The 16,911-nt window shown below is 40.9% G+C and overlaps 1 protein-coding gene across 3 annotated transcripts in view; it reads right to left on the reverse strand.

Moving 5' to 3' along the window:
* Nucleotides 1-16,911, reverse strand: part of fnip1 (folliculin interacting protein 1) — a 41,609-nt gene that overhangs the window by 9,826 nt on the left and 14,872 nt on the right. For 2 of the 3 annotated variants that reach the window (XM_032534552.1, XM_032534553.1), the window contains exons 3-11: nt 12,168-12,305; nt 11,803-11,903; nt 11,507-11,581; nt 10,989-11,080; nt 9,761-9,844; nt 7,225-7,296; nt 5,492-5,627; nt 4,383-4,584; nt 3,540-3,625 (exon numbers count right to left, since the gene is read on the reverse strand). In XM_032534552.1, coding sequence (XP_032390443.1) covers nt 3,540-3,625; nt 4,383-4,584; nt 5,492-5,627; nt 7,225-7,296; nt 9,761-9,844; nt 10,989-11,080; nt 11,507-11,581; nt 11,803-11,903; nt 12,168-12,305 — 986 coding nt within the window. The remainder of the gene's footprint in view (nt 1-3,539; nt 3,626-4,382; nt 4,585-5,491; nt 5,628-7,224; nt 7,297-9,760; nt 9,845-10,988; nt 11,081-11,506; nt 11,582-11,802; nt 11,904-12,167; nt 12,306-16,911) is intronic. The other variant, XM_032534555.1, reaches the window with a different exon arrangement.

The following is a 16,911-nucleotide window of genomic DNA, read 5'->3' on the forward strand; positions in this document are numbered from 1 at the left end:
TGAAATCCCCCCCAGTGTCTGAGGCTGAGCCAGTGCTAGATGATTAGAAGGAGTGTGGTCTCAGCCTCGCTGCAGCAGCTGTTCAGGTGAACTTTAAAAGGCCCGGCTGTGATGTGAAATTAAACTGCATAAGGCTAAGGAGACTAGAGATTTAAATTACTTCACTATGGAAGGAAGCAATAAAAAAATTCTTACCTCATCTATGGCTTCTGACTTGTGCTGTGTTTTCCTAAGCCAATTTAAAAACCTTTCTACATTTTGCAAGTTATAACGGTACAGTTATGGTCATCCTCTGGTTCCAATTACAAATCAATAATCTCAATTTGGGGTGAAACTGCATTGCATGCAAACATGTATGCACTATACTATACTTTCCGCGTCAAAATAAATGTGTCACTATTACTGGTTTAACCACTCCAGTCAGATGTTTCGTATAAAACAAAACATTCTGCTTCATAAATTGTGCAGGGTGGATTTTAACTGATGTTCAGTCACCACTTTATTTTTGCAAGTTTACTTTATGCTATTATAGGCCCTTAAAACTGTTATGTTAAGCCCCAATGTCAACTCTGAAGCAACTACCAGGCTGTAGAGTCCCACCGCTTCAAGGGGCTGTTTTTTGGTGCATACTTTTATCTAAGGTGCTTCAGAGAACGAAGTGCACTTTTATGCATGTGTGCGAAAATAGGACTCTAACCCTAGTGTGTTAAGGGGGTTTGTCTCTCTCAGTACTACTGCTTGTACTCTAACTGCAAACCCTAACATAACCCCAATATAGGCTGGTGTGACTTTAATGTGCGCATGCCGCTGTTAAGTGTACAGCTTATCTTTGCCAGCATGCGTGGCTATGTGTGCATGTCCACCCTCAAACTACGTCAAAGCAGAATCAGCATTAAGCAAAGCATTTCCTCCAGTTTCCTTCTGTAATGTTCCATGAAGTCAAACTCCCTTAATGGCAAAGGTGGCTACACTTATAATTAGCTGCTGTCTGAAGGTGAGATTTTACAGATATTGTGTTTGTCCCGGGCAATAGCTTCCCTCCTGCTGGCACTCCACCAGTGTCTGAGGTAGATAGGGTTGCCACTCCAAAGGGTTGGGTTTCTGTGGCCGGCTGCCAACAGGCATATGACTGCAGCAATGAGGGGACCTCAGACAGGGGACAGCCGCTAGTGTGCACATACACACTTTAAAATAGGTTTGTGTGTTTTATGAGTACCAAAGTCATACAGTATTGACAAGCACATCACATCCATACATACATGCAGACAAACACAATTATAGAACCTAATCAGAACAAATTTTGGATTTGATATTTGAAGTCATCACAAATAAAACAGGAAACAGGATAAAGGGTAGCTGTGGTGCAGAGTTGAGAAGTGACTAGCTTCTAAAATGTTGGCCAAATAAGCCTTCCTAAACACAACCAAAGCCATACGCAAGAACTCCCAGCATGCACTGCAGTTACAATGCAACATCTTTGGTTTGTTCATGACAGCTATGGAACAGTGTGTTCCTACTTTCTTTTATCCAACATATCTTACTGGGCTTGGTATTCATGTTATCAATTACTGTATACCAGTATTTTAAATAATCAATTTATATAAAAAGGAACCACAAAAATATGAGAAAGGGCAGCGACTGTTAGCATCACACTATCCTCACACCAGAGCGAGTATTCATTCATTATTAAAAGCTGCAACACCTCAGCCCACTGCATAAGTAACTTGAGCAGGGCAGCCAGATAGCTCAGTTGGTAGAGCGGCCGTCCATTTATAGAGGCTTACTCCTCCACTGGTAGGTTGTTCCAAACATCTTGGAGAACAACAGAACTTCTGTGGATGTAGGCTTTCTCAAGTCCTTCGGTCTCTTCATGTAATCCTAGACACACTCGATGTTGAGATCAGGGCTCTGTGGGGGCCATGCCATCACTTCCAGGACTTCTTGTTTTTCTTTACACTGAAGATATACTTTTAATGACCTTAGCTGTATGTTTGGGGGCGTTGTCCTGCTCTGCATTCTGTCAAATATTTCAAATTTTGATTCATCAGTCCAGAGCACCTGCTGCCATTTTTCTGCACCCCAGTTTCTATGTTTTCGTGCATAGTTGAGTTGCTAGGTCTTGTTTCCATTTCAGAGGTGTGACTTTTTGGCCGGAACCTTTCCATGAAGACCACTTCTGGACAGACTACCGGACAGTAGATGGGTGTACTGAGGTCCCATTGGTTTCCGCCAGTTCTGAGCTGATATCATTGCTGGACATCTTCTGCTTTCAAAAGGGAAATAAGCTTGATGTGTTTTTCATCTGCAGCACTAAGTTTCCTTGGTCGGCCACTGAGTCTACGATCCTCAACGCTGCACAACTTTTTGCAAGTGTACCTGATGATAATCAATGCTGCTTTGAAGGCAAAGGGTAGCAACACCAAATATTTATGTTTTTAACATTTTTCTTTTGTTCACTCACTTTGCATTTTGTAAATTGATAAAAATAAACAATCATTATTTATATTTTTTAAAGAATTCTTAGTTTACAGCATTTTAACAATGTTCTCTAGTGAACCCAATCTATGCTTGGAATGAAGGGAATGGGGAAAAATACTTGTCATTAAAGCTGCCAAAATGTCAGCTGCCAACACATGATTAGTATGGGCACTTGGTGACTTGAATGTTAGACTAGACTAGGCTTTAGGTGAAATTCATGTTAATCAGTTTATATATGGCTACACTTTATTTTAGGACTTTAAATGGGTAATCTGTGATGTGAAAAGTTGTTTCACTTGAGTAAAATTGTATCAGAGTTGCAATTCTGACAACTCTTTTCTTTTTTTAAAGTTTAAAAAAAAACATGAGCTAAAAGAAGAATCTATTTGAAAGATATGACAACTGTGTCATAAGCTTAGTGCCATGCCTCTTTTACCTCGGTCCTTCCCCAGTGCAGCAGCTACTTGTCACCTAGACAGAGCAATGTTTTACAGTTCCTTTACCTTCTCTTTCTACACACCTGCCTTTCCTCCATCATATCCTATTAACAGTCCCTCACTACCAAGAAAAAAAAAAAATCCTGTAAACCACACTGTTGCAAATGTTGCATTGAGGATTGATATTGACAAACTGAATAAATCCAATAAATCAATTTCCTGGAAACAGATTTTAAATGTCACATTTTCCTGAGTCTCCATGATGTGGAGACCTTGCACCCAGGTGTAGAATGAATGCATAGAAACTGAATAACACAGTGATGTTGGCTTCAGTGAACTGAGTATTTGCAAATAAACAATGCACTAAAAAGGCATATTCTGGCTTAATAAAACTGAACGATTGAGTTCGGCTGTTTTTTGTCCCATGTAAAAGATTCCAATTTACGCCAAACAGCTGAATTATAAAGTTATAATGTGATGTGATATTGTGGCATAAACACTCCTTAAAAAGCATCCGTGTGTGTCGTATTTGCAAGTTTGATCATGAGGGAAATAAGGATAGAAATATAAATTATGTTGGATTATTTATCTGTCATAGTGAGTGAATGTCAGTTGATGCCCAACCTGAACTCGTTCAGTCCGTCCACCATTCGGCTGTAGGCCAAAGCCCTCTGGCTGGCATCAGCTGACCGCCGACTCATCTTCATGGCCTTGAGAATGACACAACACACATGCACTTTGAGATATTTGGCACTAAAGCTGACAAACAAAGTTACAGGAAAGGTGGAGCAAGGAATTTGTGAGAGAGAAGAGAGGGGAGGGGGCTGAAAGGAAGATGGAGGGTAAAATTAGAAGTCATCCAGAGCTTTGATGATGCTAACAACAGACACCAGTAAACAGAACCACAGATATACAAGCTATGACAATTGACCAGGCAATCTGACAGCGACACTGCTCATTACAACAACAAAGGGGTCTGAGGTTCGCATTTTATACTATTCATATCTCCCTACTAAATGGAGTTCTCCGACATGTTTTCTTTACAGTGTAAATCAGGGAGCTGATCAAGGATATAAATGCAGGAATTTCCCTTTAAAAAGCAGAAATATTTAAAGCCGCATACACATGACCAGCGGTAAAACACTCTTCTAGTTTTTCTATTGCTGCCGAGCGTTACGCTCAAAGTTCAAATTATTTCAACTTTGACCTCGTTGCCGCTGATCTTTCAAGGCAGAACCAATTCCAGAAGCAATGATGACGTAAACTTGTGCTGCACTTTGCTTCTCTGTGCCCTACCTCACAGTTTTGACGTGGAAAATATGCAGGTGGCTTATCACATCAAGACAATATGAGTAAGTAATAAAGTAAATAAAAAAACGTTACTGTCAGTGAAAGAAACACAAAACAACTTTTTTTCAACTACAACATGTAGTTGGTCTATAGTCACAGTCGTACATATTAAGTTACCTGTTCAATAGCGCTCTTGAGTTTGTTCATGTGGCTTTCAAAGAGAGGGAAGTGGGAGAAAAAGAAATCCTGGAAACGGTTGTTCTCCTCAGGGTTGGGGGACAGCATGAAGATTACCCCGATGGCAATCTTCTTCTTCCGAGCCACACCAAGGCTTGGTACACCGCTTTCATCAGACATGTTAAAGCTCTCCTCGACTGACCTGATCAGGACAGGGTACGAAGGGAGTCAATTTGGGAGCCAAGGCAGATCTGATACAACTTCTAAAGCCTGAAATATGTGTTTAGTTGCTCCAACTTCCAAATGTTTACTAGCCATGTAAACCTGAATCCTAGTACTTTTGCCCGTGAAGATCAATAAAGTTATACCTTACCTCATATATGACATCACTAGTCAGAAAACTATTTAGGGCCTCCCTAGATAAGTGTCTTTCTTGTACTTTTGTAGCAGGTTTTTTCTGTCAACTATTGCTTAGAAATAACCAGTAAATATTCTAATACAACAAACATGTTACATGTTTCAACAGCAGAAAAAGATACTTAGGCATATCTGTTGAGCAGGGAAAACATGTCAAAAGACTTTCCATCCTAGCCATTTTTAGTTTTGCAGCTGGTAAACAAGATGCTTTGGTGCTGCTGAACTGCCTAAAAGATTAGAGCACTCAGAGGCTGACAGCTGCATTTACAGTGACAGGCCAACACAGCATCCTCTCTAGTCACAGTGCTGTGTGTGTGTGTGTGTGTGTGTGTGTGTGTGTGTGTGTGTGTGTGTGTGTGTGTGTGTGTGTGTGTGTGTGTGTTCTTGAGTGCCATTATTAGTGTATAGAAGCAGTGTGTGTCATTTTTTGGTTGGTACGTTCTAGCGTGATAAACTTTACAAAAGGTTGTCAGAGGGAAGAAAAATGGAGGGGGGTTATCAATTGGGAAGTTTGTGTTTGGGAAGTTGTGCAGGAAAGATCGGCACTTTAATTACGCTAAGTTTGTGTGAGTACATATGAAAGACTTAACTCTCCACAGTGGTTCTGCATGTACATTCATGTGTATGTGAGTGTTTGTTTGAACATGTATCTTGTACAGGTGTGTGTGCATGTATGATTGTGTGTGTCTCACCATCGGGGGAAGACGCCGTTTTCCAGGCTGGTGGTTTGGCTCCGGAGCCATCGGCGCTGGTAACTGGAAGCGCAGCTGCTGGTCAGGGAGGAGCCAGGAGAGGGGAAGGGTGTGATCAAGAGGCTGCTCAGAGAAGCTAAAGGGATAGGTGATGGGAGGGCGAGAAGGATTGGAGGTAGATAAAAGAGAAAAGAGGATGGTTCAAGACATTAAGAGAGGAAGAATGAAAAAAGGAGAAGAGAAGGGAATAGGGAACAGATGGATGGAATTGTGGGTGATGGAAGAGAAAAAGGTCAAGTATGAGTCAGACAAGTGTGTAGGGTTACTCATTCTGAACAACACATTGTGTGCACACCCACCCACACGGAGCTAGACAGAAATCTAAACGACAATAACTATAGTACTTACTAAGACAGAGAACTTGAAAAAGGGAAATATACAGCACACAAAACACATCTTAACGCACAGACGCACAGACACACACACACCCCTTTTCAGCTCCTAATTACTATTACTGCTTTCATTAGATTTAATATCAGTTAGCCTGCTAGCAGTCACATGCTGCAGGATACTTGGCTTTACACCAGGCTGACATGGTCATGACAACCTACAAGCATGCATGCATACATGCATGTGTACACACACACCCTAATCGCTGGGGTATTAACAGCCCGGGAAGCACACACTGATCAATGGTCACATGAACCATTTATACAGTGTGTGATCTTAAGTGTATGACGTATGAAGGGAAAACTTTGCTAGAGAGTTGAAGATGTACCAGAAGAGCTATAGTAAAATATGAGAAGAGGTAGACGGGATAAGTGTTGGTTTAACAGTGGGACGTGTAAGCATTTGTCTTTGTCAAAGTTAGGTATAGAGCGTGTGGGGAGGTGGAGAGTGTCAAGATGAGCGAATGAGGCTCAAATTAGAAGCTCATTTACCAGTTTTGAGAGCTGCTATATTTAATTCTTTGCATGTGACCCGGGTTTGAGCAGAAAGCGCAATTCCTGTCATACCAGTCATGCCAGTGGGGCATGGTGGTGTTTGTAATAAAGGGGGGTCAGTTTCCATTGCACAAGGTTTTCCAGACCCTAGAGGCCCTGTAAACACCTCCAGCCCTGCATCATCTTTTTTTTTTCTTTGTGGTTTGAGGTCAAAATACAGAATTGGCAGTGGAGAGAAGGATTTATGTCCTGCATCTTTCTCACTCTCTTTTCATACACACCCCGGTCAGCCTTGAGAAGGTGCACCTATGGCTGCTATTAAAGAATTGAAAACTGGGTGCATGTGTCTGCATATTTGTCTGCATACCACGTTGGTGAAGTCGGAGCTTAAGTGCCACCGTCTAAAGAAACTAATGCTTATGTAACGGTTCATGCTCTTGACCTTGAACAGTCAAGTTAAAGAAGATCAACCATTTTGACCGACAAAGTGCTTGAATAAAAAAAATTAACACATTAGCTCCCTCATTCATGTTTTGAGGAAACAATGACAGCCAGATATTGTATACAATTCGTGGGGGTCTATAATGCATTTGAGGTGAAAATGAGTGAAATGTTATAGTCCAATAATTCCCTGATTTACACTTTATCTTCTGTTTCTTGGTCTTTGATCTTGACAAGAATAAATGTGAACCCATTTCAAAGCTCAGCTGTAGGGCTGAAAGCACACCTACTGTGTGACCACAGAGTGTATGTCAATCCAAGCTTTAGCTCCTAGTCTCGTTAACCTACCTGACCTGGCGATGCCGCTGTCCCTCTCGTCGTGAAGCCCTCGGCCAGGCATGTCCATGGGGTGACTGTGGCCTGTAGAGTGGAGGAAGGTGGAGAGAAAAAGTGAATGGTTGGGTTAAGGGTAAAGGAAAAGGGGTTGGGTGGGGGGAGGGGACAAAGGTCAATTGCACAAAAGGTCTATTGTGATATAAAGAAACAAAGGACAGATAGAAGAAATTCACCATCAAGTTAGAGTCTTGTAGTGCTCTTCTACTTGGCCAACAACTGTAGAGGCTAATGCTTTTGGATGCTTCATCTCCTCAGCATCCATGTCAAAGTTATAGCGAGAAAATAAAAATTGCACCCCAAATAATTGCAATCATTTTTTTTACTTACAAAAAATTGGGGCTTGCAACCAGTAAAATAATAGTAGTTTTTCTTGCTACAGCCAGATCAGTAAATGCATCACTACGTGGAATGGTTCAAAAAGTACATACAGTTAAGATAAGGTTGAAAATGTTTAAAATTACTATTTATTGTGGCAGAAAAAATATAGAACAAAATGGCCTGGTGGCTTATTTAAAAACAACTGTATCACCTGTAAAGTAAAGTACCAACAATAGAGGCAAATATCTAATGTGAAGTGGCTGTTACTAATTGATTCTCATGCTGTTAATGCACCCTTTGTTTTGTTACACCAAAACAGAAAGTGCCACAAACCAAACAAATTGTGTTTGCTGTTGTTGCTCGTTGTCACTACCCGATGTAAATTGAGTGCAGATTTGAGTTGCCCATGCTCAGATTTAAACAGTTTATGGCATAACATGTCATACACAATGAGAGTCGAGTCCGGCCGGCTCTGGGCGAGAGCAGATATGAGTTGTGCATGCACAGATTTAAAAAATGTATGGCATAACGTGTCATACTGAAATTTGTGAAATCCATGAAATAATAAACTTTTCTCAGTATGAACTATAAGAGAAGATGGAAATCATTTCAAAAATGTTTAGCTATCTATGATTGTTTGATTGCTAACGTTTGCTCAAAACGCCACTCAACTGACAACCTTGTTGTATTTGATTGCTAGTTTGTAGCCAGCAGTGGACAAACTTTATTAAGTAGGTCCATTTTTACTGTATTGATATTACAGGAGTCTCTCGTTAGCATCTTGTATGCTACTTGTCGCAAATTGGCGAATGTGCAACTCAAATCGACACTATCTACAGTAGCTGTTACAGCTTGGATGTAACTTTTTACAACAGACAGACAATAACATGAATGTCACAAGCTTGTTTCCTCAAATGTCCTTCTTGTCAACACTTCGGCATAATATGGGGAAAAATGACAATGCTTCTCACAGCAGAGGAGTAAAACCACAAATGCCCATTTTAATGTGCAGTTGAAAGCATAGCTCTGGTTGAGGTGATTAATGAGCATGTCAACATGAGCACATGAGCTTTTGTTGCAAAGCACGCACAGGCACGTGTGTGTGTGTGTGTGTGTGTGTGTGTGTGTGTGTGTGTGTGTGTGTGTGTGTGTGTGTGTGTGTGTGTGTGTGTGTGTGTGTGTGTGTGTGTGTGAAATAACTTAACTTCTGTGGCACAGTGCTGTATGACCATACCAACACTGCATATCTAAATGCCTTGCCAACCTAAGGGGGCCCTGAACAGGATTGTGGGTAGGCAGCCACATGGCACAAGGAGGGGCTTCTTGTTTTAACTCTCCCAACTATGCTACAGCAAAGGCAAAGCTTTTAACCCCAGAATACTGAAGATGGTGTCATAGTTTATAGTTAAAACACATGTGAAGCCTAGAAATCACTGCCCAAATAGCACAATCATTGTCAAAGAGAGGTAAGTGAAAGTATGTAAGTGAAGAACACAGAGAGAAGGCGCGGAAGGTACTACAAAAACTTCTACTAGAACTACAGCCACCGACACCAGTGAGAACCCATGCACACCACTTCTGCGTGCGCCATACACCTGCAGGCCTGGGTCAGATAGTTCTGGCAGATATGTTTTATGATTTGTTTGAGAAATTGTTATGACTGACGGTAGGGGTTGTCTTATTTGACACTGCCACTAGAAAAACAACAGAACAGAAGGTGTTTGAAGCAGTACATATTGCTCTGTGATTTACTAAGTGGCAGTTTGTGTTTTTGGTCCAGCATTTGTTAATAAAATCCACAGGTCATTTACTGGTGTGGATGTCTTGGTGCATTGTAGAGAATAGTAATTTGGTGCCACTTAGGCAGGAGCTGAATCTAAATGTTGTCACCTGCCAAATTTAACTAATTAAAAGGGAAGACATAATCTTGTTTATGACGAACTTACCAAACAAGAACAGTTTCTACAGCTTCTATCTGACCCAAGTTATTTGCAGACGTGCTGTGATATTGCATGCTATGACTACTGCTACCACTTTTAGTGCAAGAATCACCACACAAGCATGCATCTGCTGAGAGTCAAAGCCTGTACAAAAACTACTACTGAAACTTTTGTCTACACACACGCATGCAACTGGCACACATCACTCATGGCCAGTTTTAAGCGCCAACCTGAAAAGAAAGATGCACTCTTGATGAGGCGCAGAGGGCCCTGTTCAGAGAACGCCCGTCGAGGGCTGCAGAGCTGAGAAAATCCTGCGCAGCACAAACAAAAACATGGAAAAGAAAAAAGGGAGGAAGAGGGGAAAAAAAGACACATGAAAAAACATGAACCGCGGTTAGTGAATGTGTAAGGAGAAAAGCTGGTTGCCTCCTTTGGTCCGACCACCTTGTAGCAAAAAAGCTGAGCTACAGGAGCTTTTAGTCTGGAATGAAATAACGACCATCATCTGGTGGGTCAGTCAGTCAGTCATACAGACAAACAAGAAGGCTGGTATCACTCACAGAAAACACAGCTAATCAAACTATATATATGTGTGTGTGTGTGTGTGTGTGTGTGTGTGTGTGTGTGTGTGTGTGTGTGTGTGTGTGTGTGTGTGTGTGTGTGTGTGTGTGTGTGTGTGTGTGTGTGTGTGTGTGTGTGTGTGTGTGTGACAGTTGAAAAAGTTGATAACTTTTGTCTTTTCTGTGAGGATGACATAGGGAAAATGCTCTAAAAAGGATATAATTTGCCAACAGTTCTTTATATTCTTTTTTACGTTCTTCATTCTATTGGGAGCCTGTCAGACTCTAACCCAGGTTTAGTAGGGTGTTTGATTTTAGTTTTTCAGACACAATAGATTTTTTTACCATGAGTTTTACCATGAGTACCAAGTAGAGTCACCATGAATTTTAGGTAAGGACCAGAAGAGGTACAACAAAGATATACTGCTATGAGTATTTGATAGGATAACAGTTAACTTATGCAAATTTACTGAGAAAACATGTCCTTTAAAAAGTTAGTTTGAACATTCTCCAATTGTTCACAAGCTTACTGCTGGGGAGCAGTAGGTGAGAGCTGTTGGCAAAGTCTATCTAGCCTGGTTTGCATTCAAACAGGAATGTTAAGAGTCAGAAAGCACGTAACAAAATCAGCTGATTCCTCACAGTTCTACCAAGGCACATCGACTTCAACTGACAGTTACTGAGGAAACATAAAATTCTAAATAAGATTGACTGAATATCCAGTCGTACACGCTCCACAAGTCCTTTCAAGAAGAAAGTAACTACACTGAGTGTCTGGCTATGACCATACAAAAACAAACATTTTCAAACACTTTCACTACTACAACTGAACTGAAAAAAACAGGAGGACATTGGTGGCTAAAGGTTTAGTGTGGCACTGGGTTTCTGTGGTTACCTATGTTCCCTAGGAGACTGTTGGGGCCGGTGTTTTGATCGGGCCTTAGGGTGTTGCTGTCCTGTCCAATGAACTCTAAGCTGTCTTGTAACCTGTGCAAGATCAGAAAACCAGGAATACAAGTTAGTAGGTTTTTGCGGATGATTTTATAACATTTCATTATTTTCTGGCACCTACAACAAAATTATACTGTTCACATACACTATATGCAAGTTTGAAAACAAAAAAGTGTGTTTTAATATATCCAAAGTCTATTACAATTAGGGAACACAGTTTGTATGAGATTATTGTGAAAAAGGGTGTAGATGAAGAGAGACAGAAAGACACAGACAATATTCCTGGTTGACATAAACTGAAGGGAATATAGACAGTAACCAAGACAGATGACGAATGGGAGGGAGAAACATGAGATGAGAATGTATCTGCATGTGCTGGCTAATTCAAGAAGCTACAATAGGCATCAGAACCAGAAGTTCCTGTTGGTGTTGTGGTTGTTGTTTAAGCATGTGTATGCTTACGTGTTAAGGCTGCCGTACACACTGCCTCCCGTCCTTGCGGTGAAGACCTTACTCAACATCAACTGAGGTGGCGATCTGATATAACGAAAGCACAGGGACAACAAACATCAGCATGCAGGCTCGGTTTATGTGCACACTTGTGCGTCTTTCACACCCGAACCTAGTTTATCTCTTCTTCTACCACCCACATTGGAACAAATTTGAAAAAAAGAAGAATCTCAAAATCTAGTAATAAAAGCCATGTAAAATGTCAAAGCACAAAAAAAAAGCTGTTGATGCATCTCTACTTGCATTACCTGATCTGGTGAATTTTTAAAGTAGAACCTTTGTAGCTCATAGCCACAGAGCCAAACATCATTTCCCCCAGCATTACCACATCGGACGAACATCTCGAACCCTGGTGAGGAGAGGAGGACAACAAATGCTGTTACCCTTAAAGAGAAATGAGCTCCACATTGATCAGAAAACTGTTTTTGTCTAAAAGGTGACTCCTACGTACTATATATACACATCAAAGTCCAGACCTTCACAAATTACATGTGAATATGCAAGTGTTTTGTGTACATATCTACTTATGCAGCTGTGAATGTATGGGTATGCATATACTCTACATCCCCACAGGGGAGTAAATATGTAAATGTTACATGGAAGTCTGTTTTACCTGGAAGCGGATGCCCTGCTCCTTGGTTTCCTTGGTTTCCGAGGTGCAGGAGGAGGAGCTGTCCAGAGAGCTGCTGCTGCCTCCAGTAGGACGGAGCTGGCAGCACTTTCCAAACATCTTCACCTGGCCCTCATTGCTCTATGGCATAAAAACAAAAAATACAGTAATATAGGCTCGTGAACACAGGATCTGCAGAAGGTTTTAGTTATATCAGAAAAACCCACACTTCATGGCATAATACTTATTATTATACACATATAGATTTGAGTTTATAGTTTGACTTGAAGATTAAAATGACCAGTTTTTACTGATTCGTCTGCAGCCATTAAGAATGTAAACAAACTTTAGCAGCCTCTCCAAAAAGTAAACTGGTGGAGTACAAAGCATACCAGCCACTTCCAACAACCAAGTTTTTTTCCCTTTTCCTTTCAAATATAGAGAAGCCTAAAAAGCCTACTCTCCTTTGACTAAGTGAAGTCAGTGGCAATGACTAAACCATTTTTTGTCATCTACTTCTCATACTTGCAAATACGTAGGGACTAAACAATAAAACAAACAACAATGGATTTGACAAAAAATAACTTAAAAACTCTGTGCTATTTTGTGCACGTGAAGTCACCAAGACAGACGCAGACATTTATGTGTTTTAGTTCTTAAAAGGGCATGTGCCCTTCAATGTGGAAACAGCCCATACATGTAGGAATAGATAACAAAGTCAAGAGGATTTTATTGCAGGGGGATTTCAGTTATGGGGGCCTCTGCTAACATACACATAACGAGAGAGGCAAACAAAGTACACTTCACCTTTAAAAAGTCACAGTCTGTCAAATTTCACCCTGATTCCCTTACATTTTAACAAGTCCCAAATATACAAAGTTCATATCACGTAAACTTCTTAATTGAGAAAGAAATTAAGTTGAATTGGTCGGGTCTAAAACCATAGAAACCTGATACAGAAGCAATTCTGTAAACAGCAAACTAAAAGCAATGTGAGCTCAATCAGCCTGTCATGTGCCTTCTTAACTTGGCAGCCTATTCAAGAGGAATGCATCTGGGAGGGCGGGGAGTGTGTGTGTGTGTGTGTGTGTGTGTGTGTGTGTGTGTGTGTGTGTGTGTGTGTGTGTGTGTGTGTGTGTTAGCTAAGCTTTGGTAATGGCTCACTTGAAACCACTGTCGCTGCCAATGTACGGAGGAAGAGAAAGGAGGGAGAAAACAACAGGGAGGCAAAGAGAAACAGAAAAAAGGGAGAAGGAAAGCAGACAGAGGAAAACAAATGACTGTTTTTGCTTAATTCTTCTTTTTTAAAGTACATTATAAACACTGTACACACATATGCAACTTGTGTACATATTTTATTCTCTCTTGTTAATGAGTGACTTTGTAGCACACCCATGTCATGCTAATGACGCAAGGCTAATTCTGAGCGAGAATGTGTTTGACTGTGTACATGGGTGTGTGCGTGTCTGCTGCACTGCAGTGTGAGGTGTGTACACATAGGCCAGCAGCATGTGACTGCCAGTCATATGACTCTTTCAGGAACTCGTGAGCGAGCAGCACTGCAATCATTCCCTCCCTCCCCCCTCCACTCTTCTCTCCCTTTCCCTCTCTTAACCACTCCAACCTCATCACTCTCCAATTCCTGCAGCTTTCTTTCTCTCCTTTTTTTCCTGGACCAGATTTTTCTCTAGTTCCCTTTTCCCTTATATTATATTCTTTCCCAACCCACCCCCCCCCCCCCCTTCTTAATTTTAAAGTATTTCCCACCCATTCAAGCGCGTTCATCCTGCTTGTTTCTCTATTCCGCTTTCTCTCCTCGGACCCTGGGTTTTTGTTTCAGTTTAAACTATTGGATCTACCCAGAGTCACTCTGAATCTGCCGCAACAATACAAACGTTTGGTCGTGATGGCGGCTTACTATCACTAACGTAAGCCTTAGCTAAATCCTTCACCTTCTTGCTTGGGCTTTACTTGTGGAAAGTGCACAAGTATGCTGGAATCCTGGTTTTTGGACCCCATGATTACAGTTATAGTCATAGACACGCACATGCACCACCAGTGTTTTTTAAGAGCTAATTTTAACAAATGCCACTTTGTACCACGTCTATTTTCACCTCTTTGCCACACACACACACACACCACACACACACACACACACACACACACACACACACACACCCCACACACACACACACACACACACACACACACACACACACACCACACACACACACACACACACACACACCACACCACACACACACACACACACACCCACACACACAACACCCACACACACACACACACCCACACACACCCACACACCCACACACCACACACACACACACCACACCTTCTTATTGTGGTTTTAATCTCGAACCAGTGCTTGAGTGTTGAAAAGTTGAGCAAAAGCAACCAATTTCCAATGTCAGGGTGTCATAAGCCAGCAGGAGTGTGCCTCTGTGTGATGATGGCAAGGTTTTGACGGGATAGTAATGCTGACAGGCAGACAAGAGATGGTGATGCAATACAGAGAGCAGACAAGAAAACTTGGTAAAAACAAAAAAAAAAAAAAGACAAGCCAAAGAGGAAGCAAAAAGACAGGTGAAACACGATAAAGGTTGTGTGTAGCAAAGAGGAAAAAGGAACAAAAACAAAAAGGTAATAGAGTAAAAAGAGGTAGAGAAAGCATGCATTTTCCAAATGGAGAGGGGTAGAGATACTTTAAAGAGTTGATTAGGGAGGTAAAAATAAATAAAAAGGTAGAGAGTGATTTATAAAAAATTACAGAGTTCATGTTGAAAAGACCAATGTAACCAGACAAGTTAAAAGAGAAAAGACGGCAGGAAGATGCAGAGTGGGAGGAAAATTTAGAGAGGGTGAGACCAGAGCAAGGACAGACCAAGACAGACAGAGACACAGAGAAAGACAGACAGTGAGTGACACGGCTGTCATGTGAGGATGAAAGAATGCTGCTTACACATAGGCTGTCAGCTGAGGCTATTATTATTTGAGATAAGAACTCCAGAACAAACCAGTCAGGGTCAAACAGGAACACACAGCAGCATTTAACCAACGCTGCTTCTAATGCACGCACTGACGCACACAAATAGACTACCTGTCTTACATAATGTCAGAATGTTTAAGGCGATATCTGTCTTCAGAAAAGCCCAGCCCTGGAAAATTGATCATAAGACTTTTCGGCATCCATTGAGTCAAAAGGGGACCGGACCTTTTGTTTTAGAAACTGCAGAGAAAATAAAACTAGATGTTAACAATCGCTCATTCAACTGGTTTTTGTGACTAACCCAGTTTTGGAGTAACAGTAGCATTCCATGTTTAACCCTACAAACCTATAGAAACATTTCAATAATAATAATAATAATAATAATAATAATAATAATAATAATAATAATAATCAGAAAAAGGAATTATGTCCCTTTAAAAAAATAAATAAGAAATTAAGTTAATAAACGTGTGATTTATAAATAGAAAACACACCCTCACACAGGACTTGTACACTGTCCAACTGGACACCTTCCCTGCCATCCACTCTTGATCCCTCAGTCAGAAGACGCTCACTATGAGGCGTCCTGAAGGATGAGCAGGAAAAGGTGCAGCCTGTGGCTTCTGAACATAATGTAGCAGTCACATGACTTATCTTACGTCAAGCCTCTTTTCTCTGTGACTGTTTCTAAGTTTATGCTTGAGTCCGTCCCTCTACTCTTATCTTTGATCATCTACCCGGACTGCCTGTGAGCTTCAAAAGGTCAAAGATTCTGGAGATAAAATAATGCCAAACATAAGATTTTTATTAGTACAGTGGGGCTCAAAAGGTTGGGCACCTCTGGTAAGAAATTGTATTCATGTGCATAAAGAAGCCAAAAAAAGATTGGAAAAATCTCCAAAAAAGGCATCAAATGACAGATAAGACATTCGTATAATATGTCACAAAAAGTTAGATTTTATTTCCGTCATTTACACTTTCAAAATAGCAGAAAACAAAAAAATGGCGTCTGCAATAGTTTGGGCACCCTGCAGAGTTAATACCTTGTACTGCCCCCTTTGGCAAGTATCACAGCTTGGAAACGCTTCTTGTAGCCAGCCAAGAGTCTTTCAATTCTTGTTTGAGGTATCTTTTCCCATTCTTCCTTCCAAAAGTCTTCCAGTTCTTTGAGATTTCTGGGCTGTCTGTCACGCACTGCTATTTTTAAGGTCTATCCATAGATTTTCAATTATGTTGAGGTCAGGAGATTGGGAAGGCCATGGCAAAACCTTCAGTTCACGCCTCTTGATGTAATCCACCTTAAGTTTTGAGGTGTGTTTAGGATCATTATCCATTTGTAGAAGCCATCCTCTATTTAACTTCAGCTTTTTCAAAGATGGCATCAAGTTAGCGTCCAATATTTGCTGAAATTTTACTAAATCAATTTTTCCTTCTACTCGTGAAATTTTCCCTGTGCTATTGGCTGCACTATAACCCCAAAGCATAATTGATCCACCCCCATGCTTAACAGTTGGACAGAGATTCTTTTCATTAAATTCGGTGCCCTTTCTTCCTCCAAATATACCTTGGTCATTCCGGCCAAAAAGTTCTATTTTAACCTTATCTGTCCACAGAACTTGTTTCCACAATGCATCAGGCTTGCCTATTAGTTCAAACGCTGATTTTTGTGGTGAGGAAGAGGATTTCTTCTGATGACTCTTCCATGAAGACCATATTTGTACAAGTATCTCTTTATAGTGG

The sequence above is a fragment of the Etheostoma spectabile genome, chromosome 13, assembly GCF_008692095.1.
Source record: "Etheostoma spectabile isolate EspeVRDwgs_2016 chromosome 13, UIUC_Espe_1.0, whole genome shotgun sequence".
Lineage (NCBI taxonomy): Eukaryota > Metazoa > Chordata > Actinopteri > Perciformes > Percidae > Etheostoma > Etheostoma spectabile.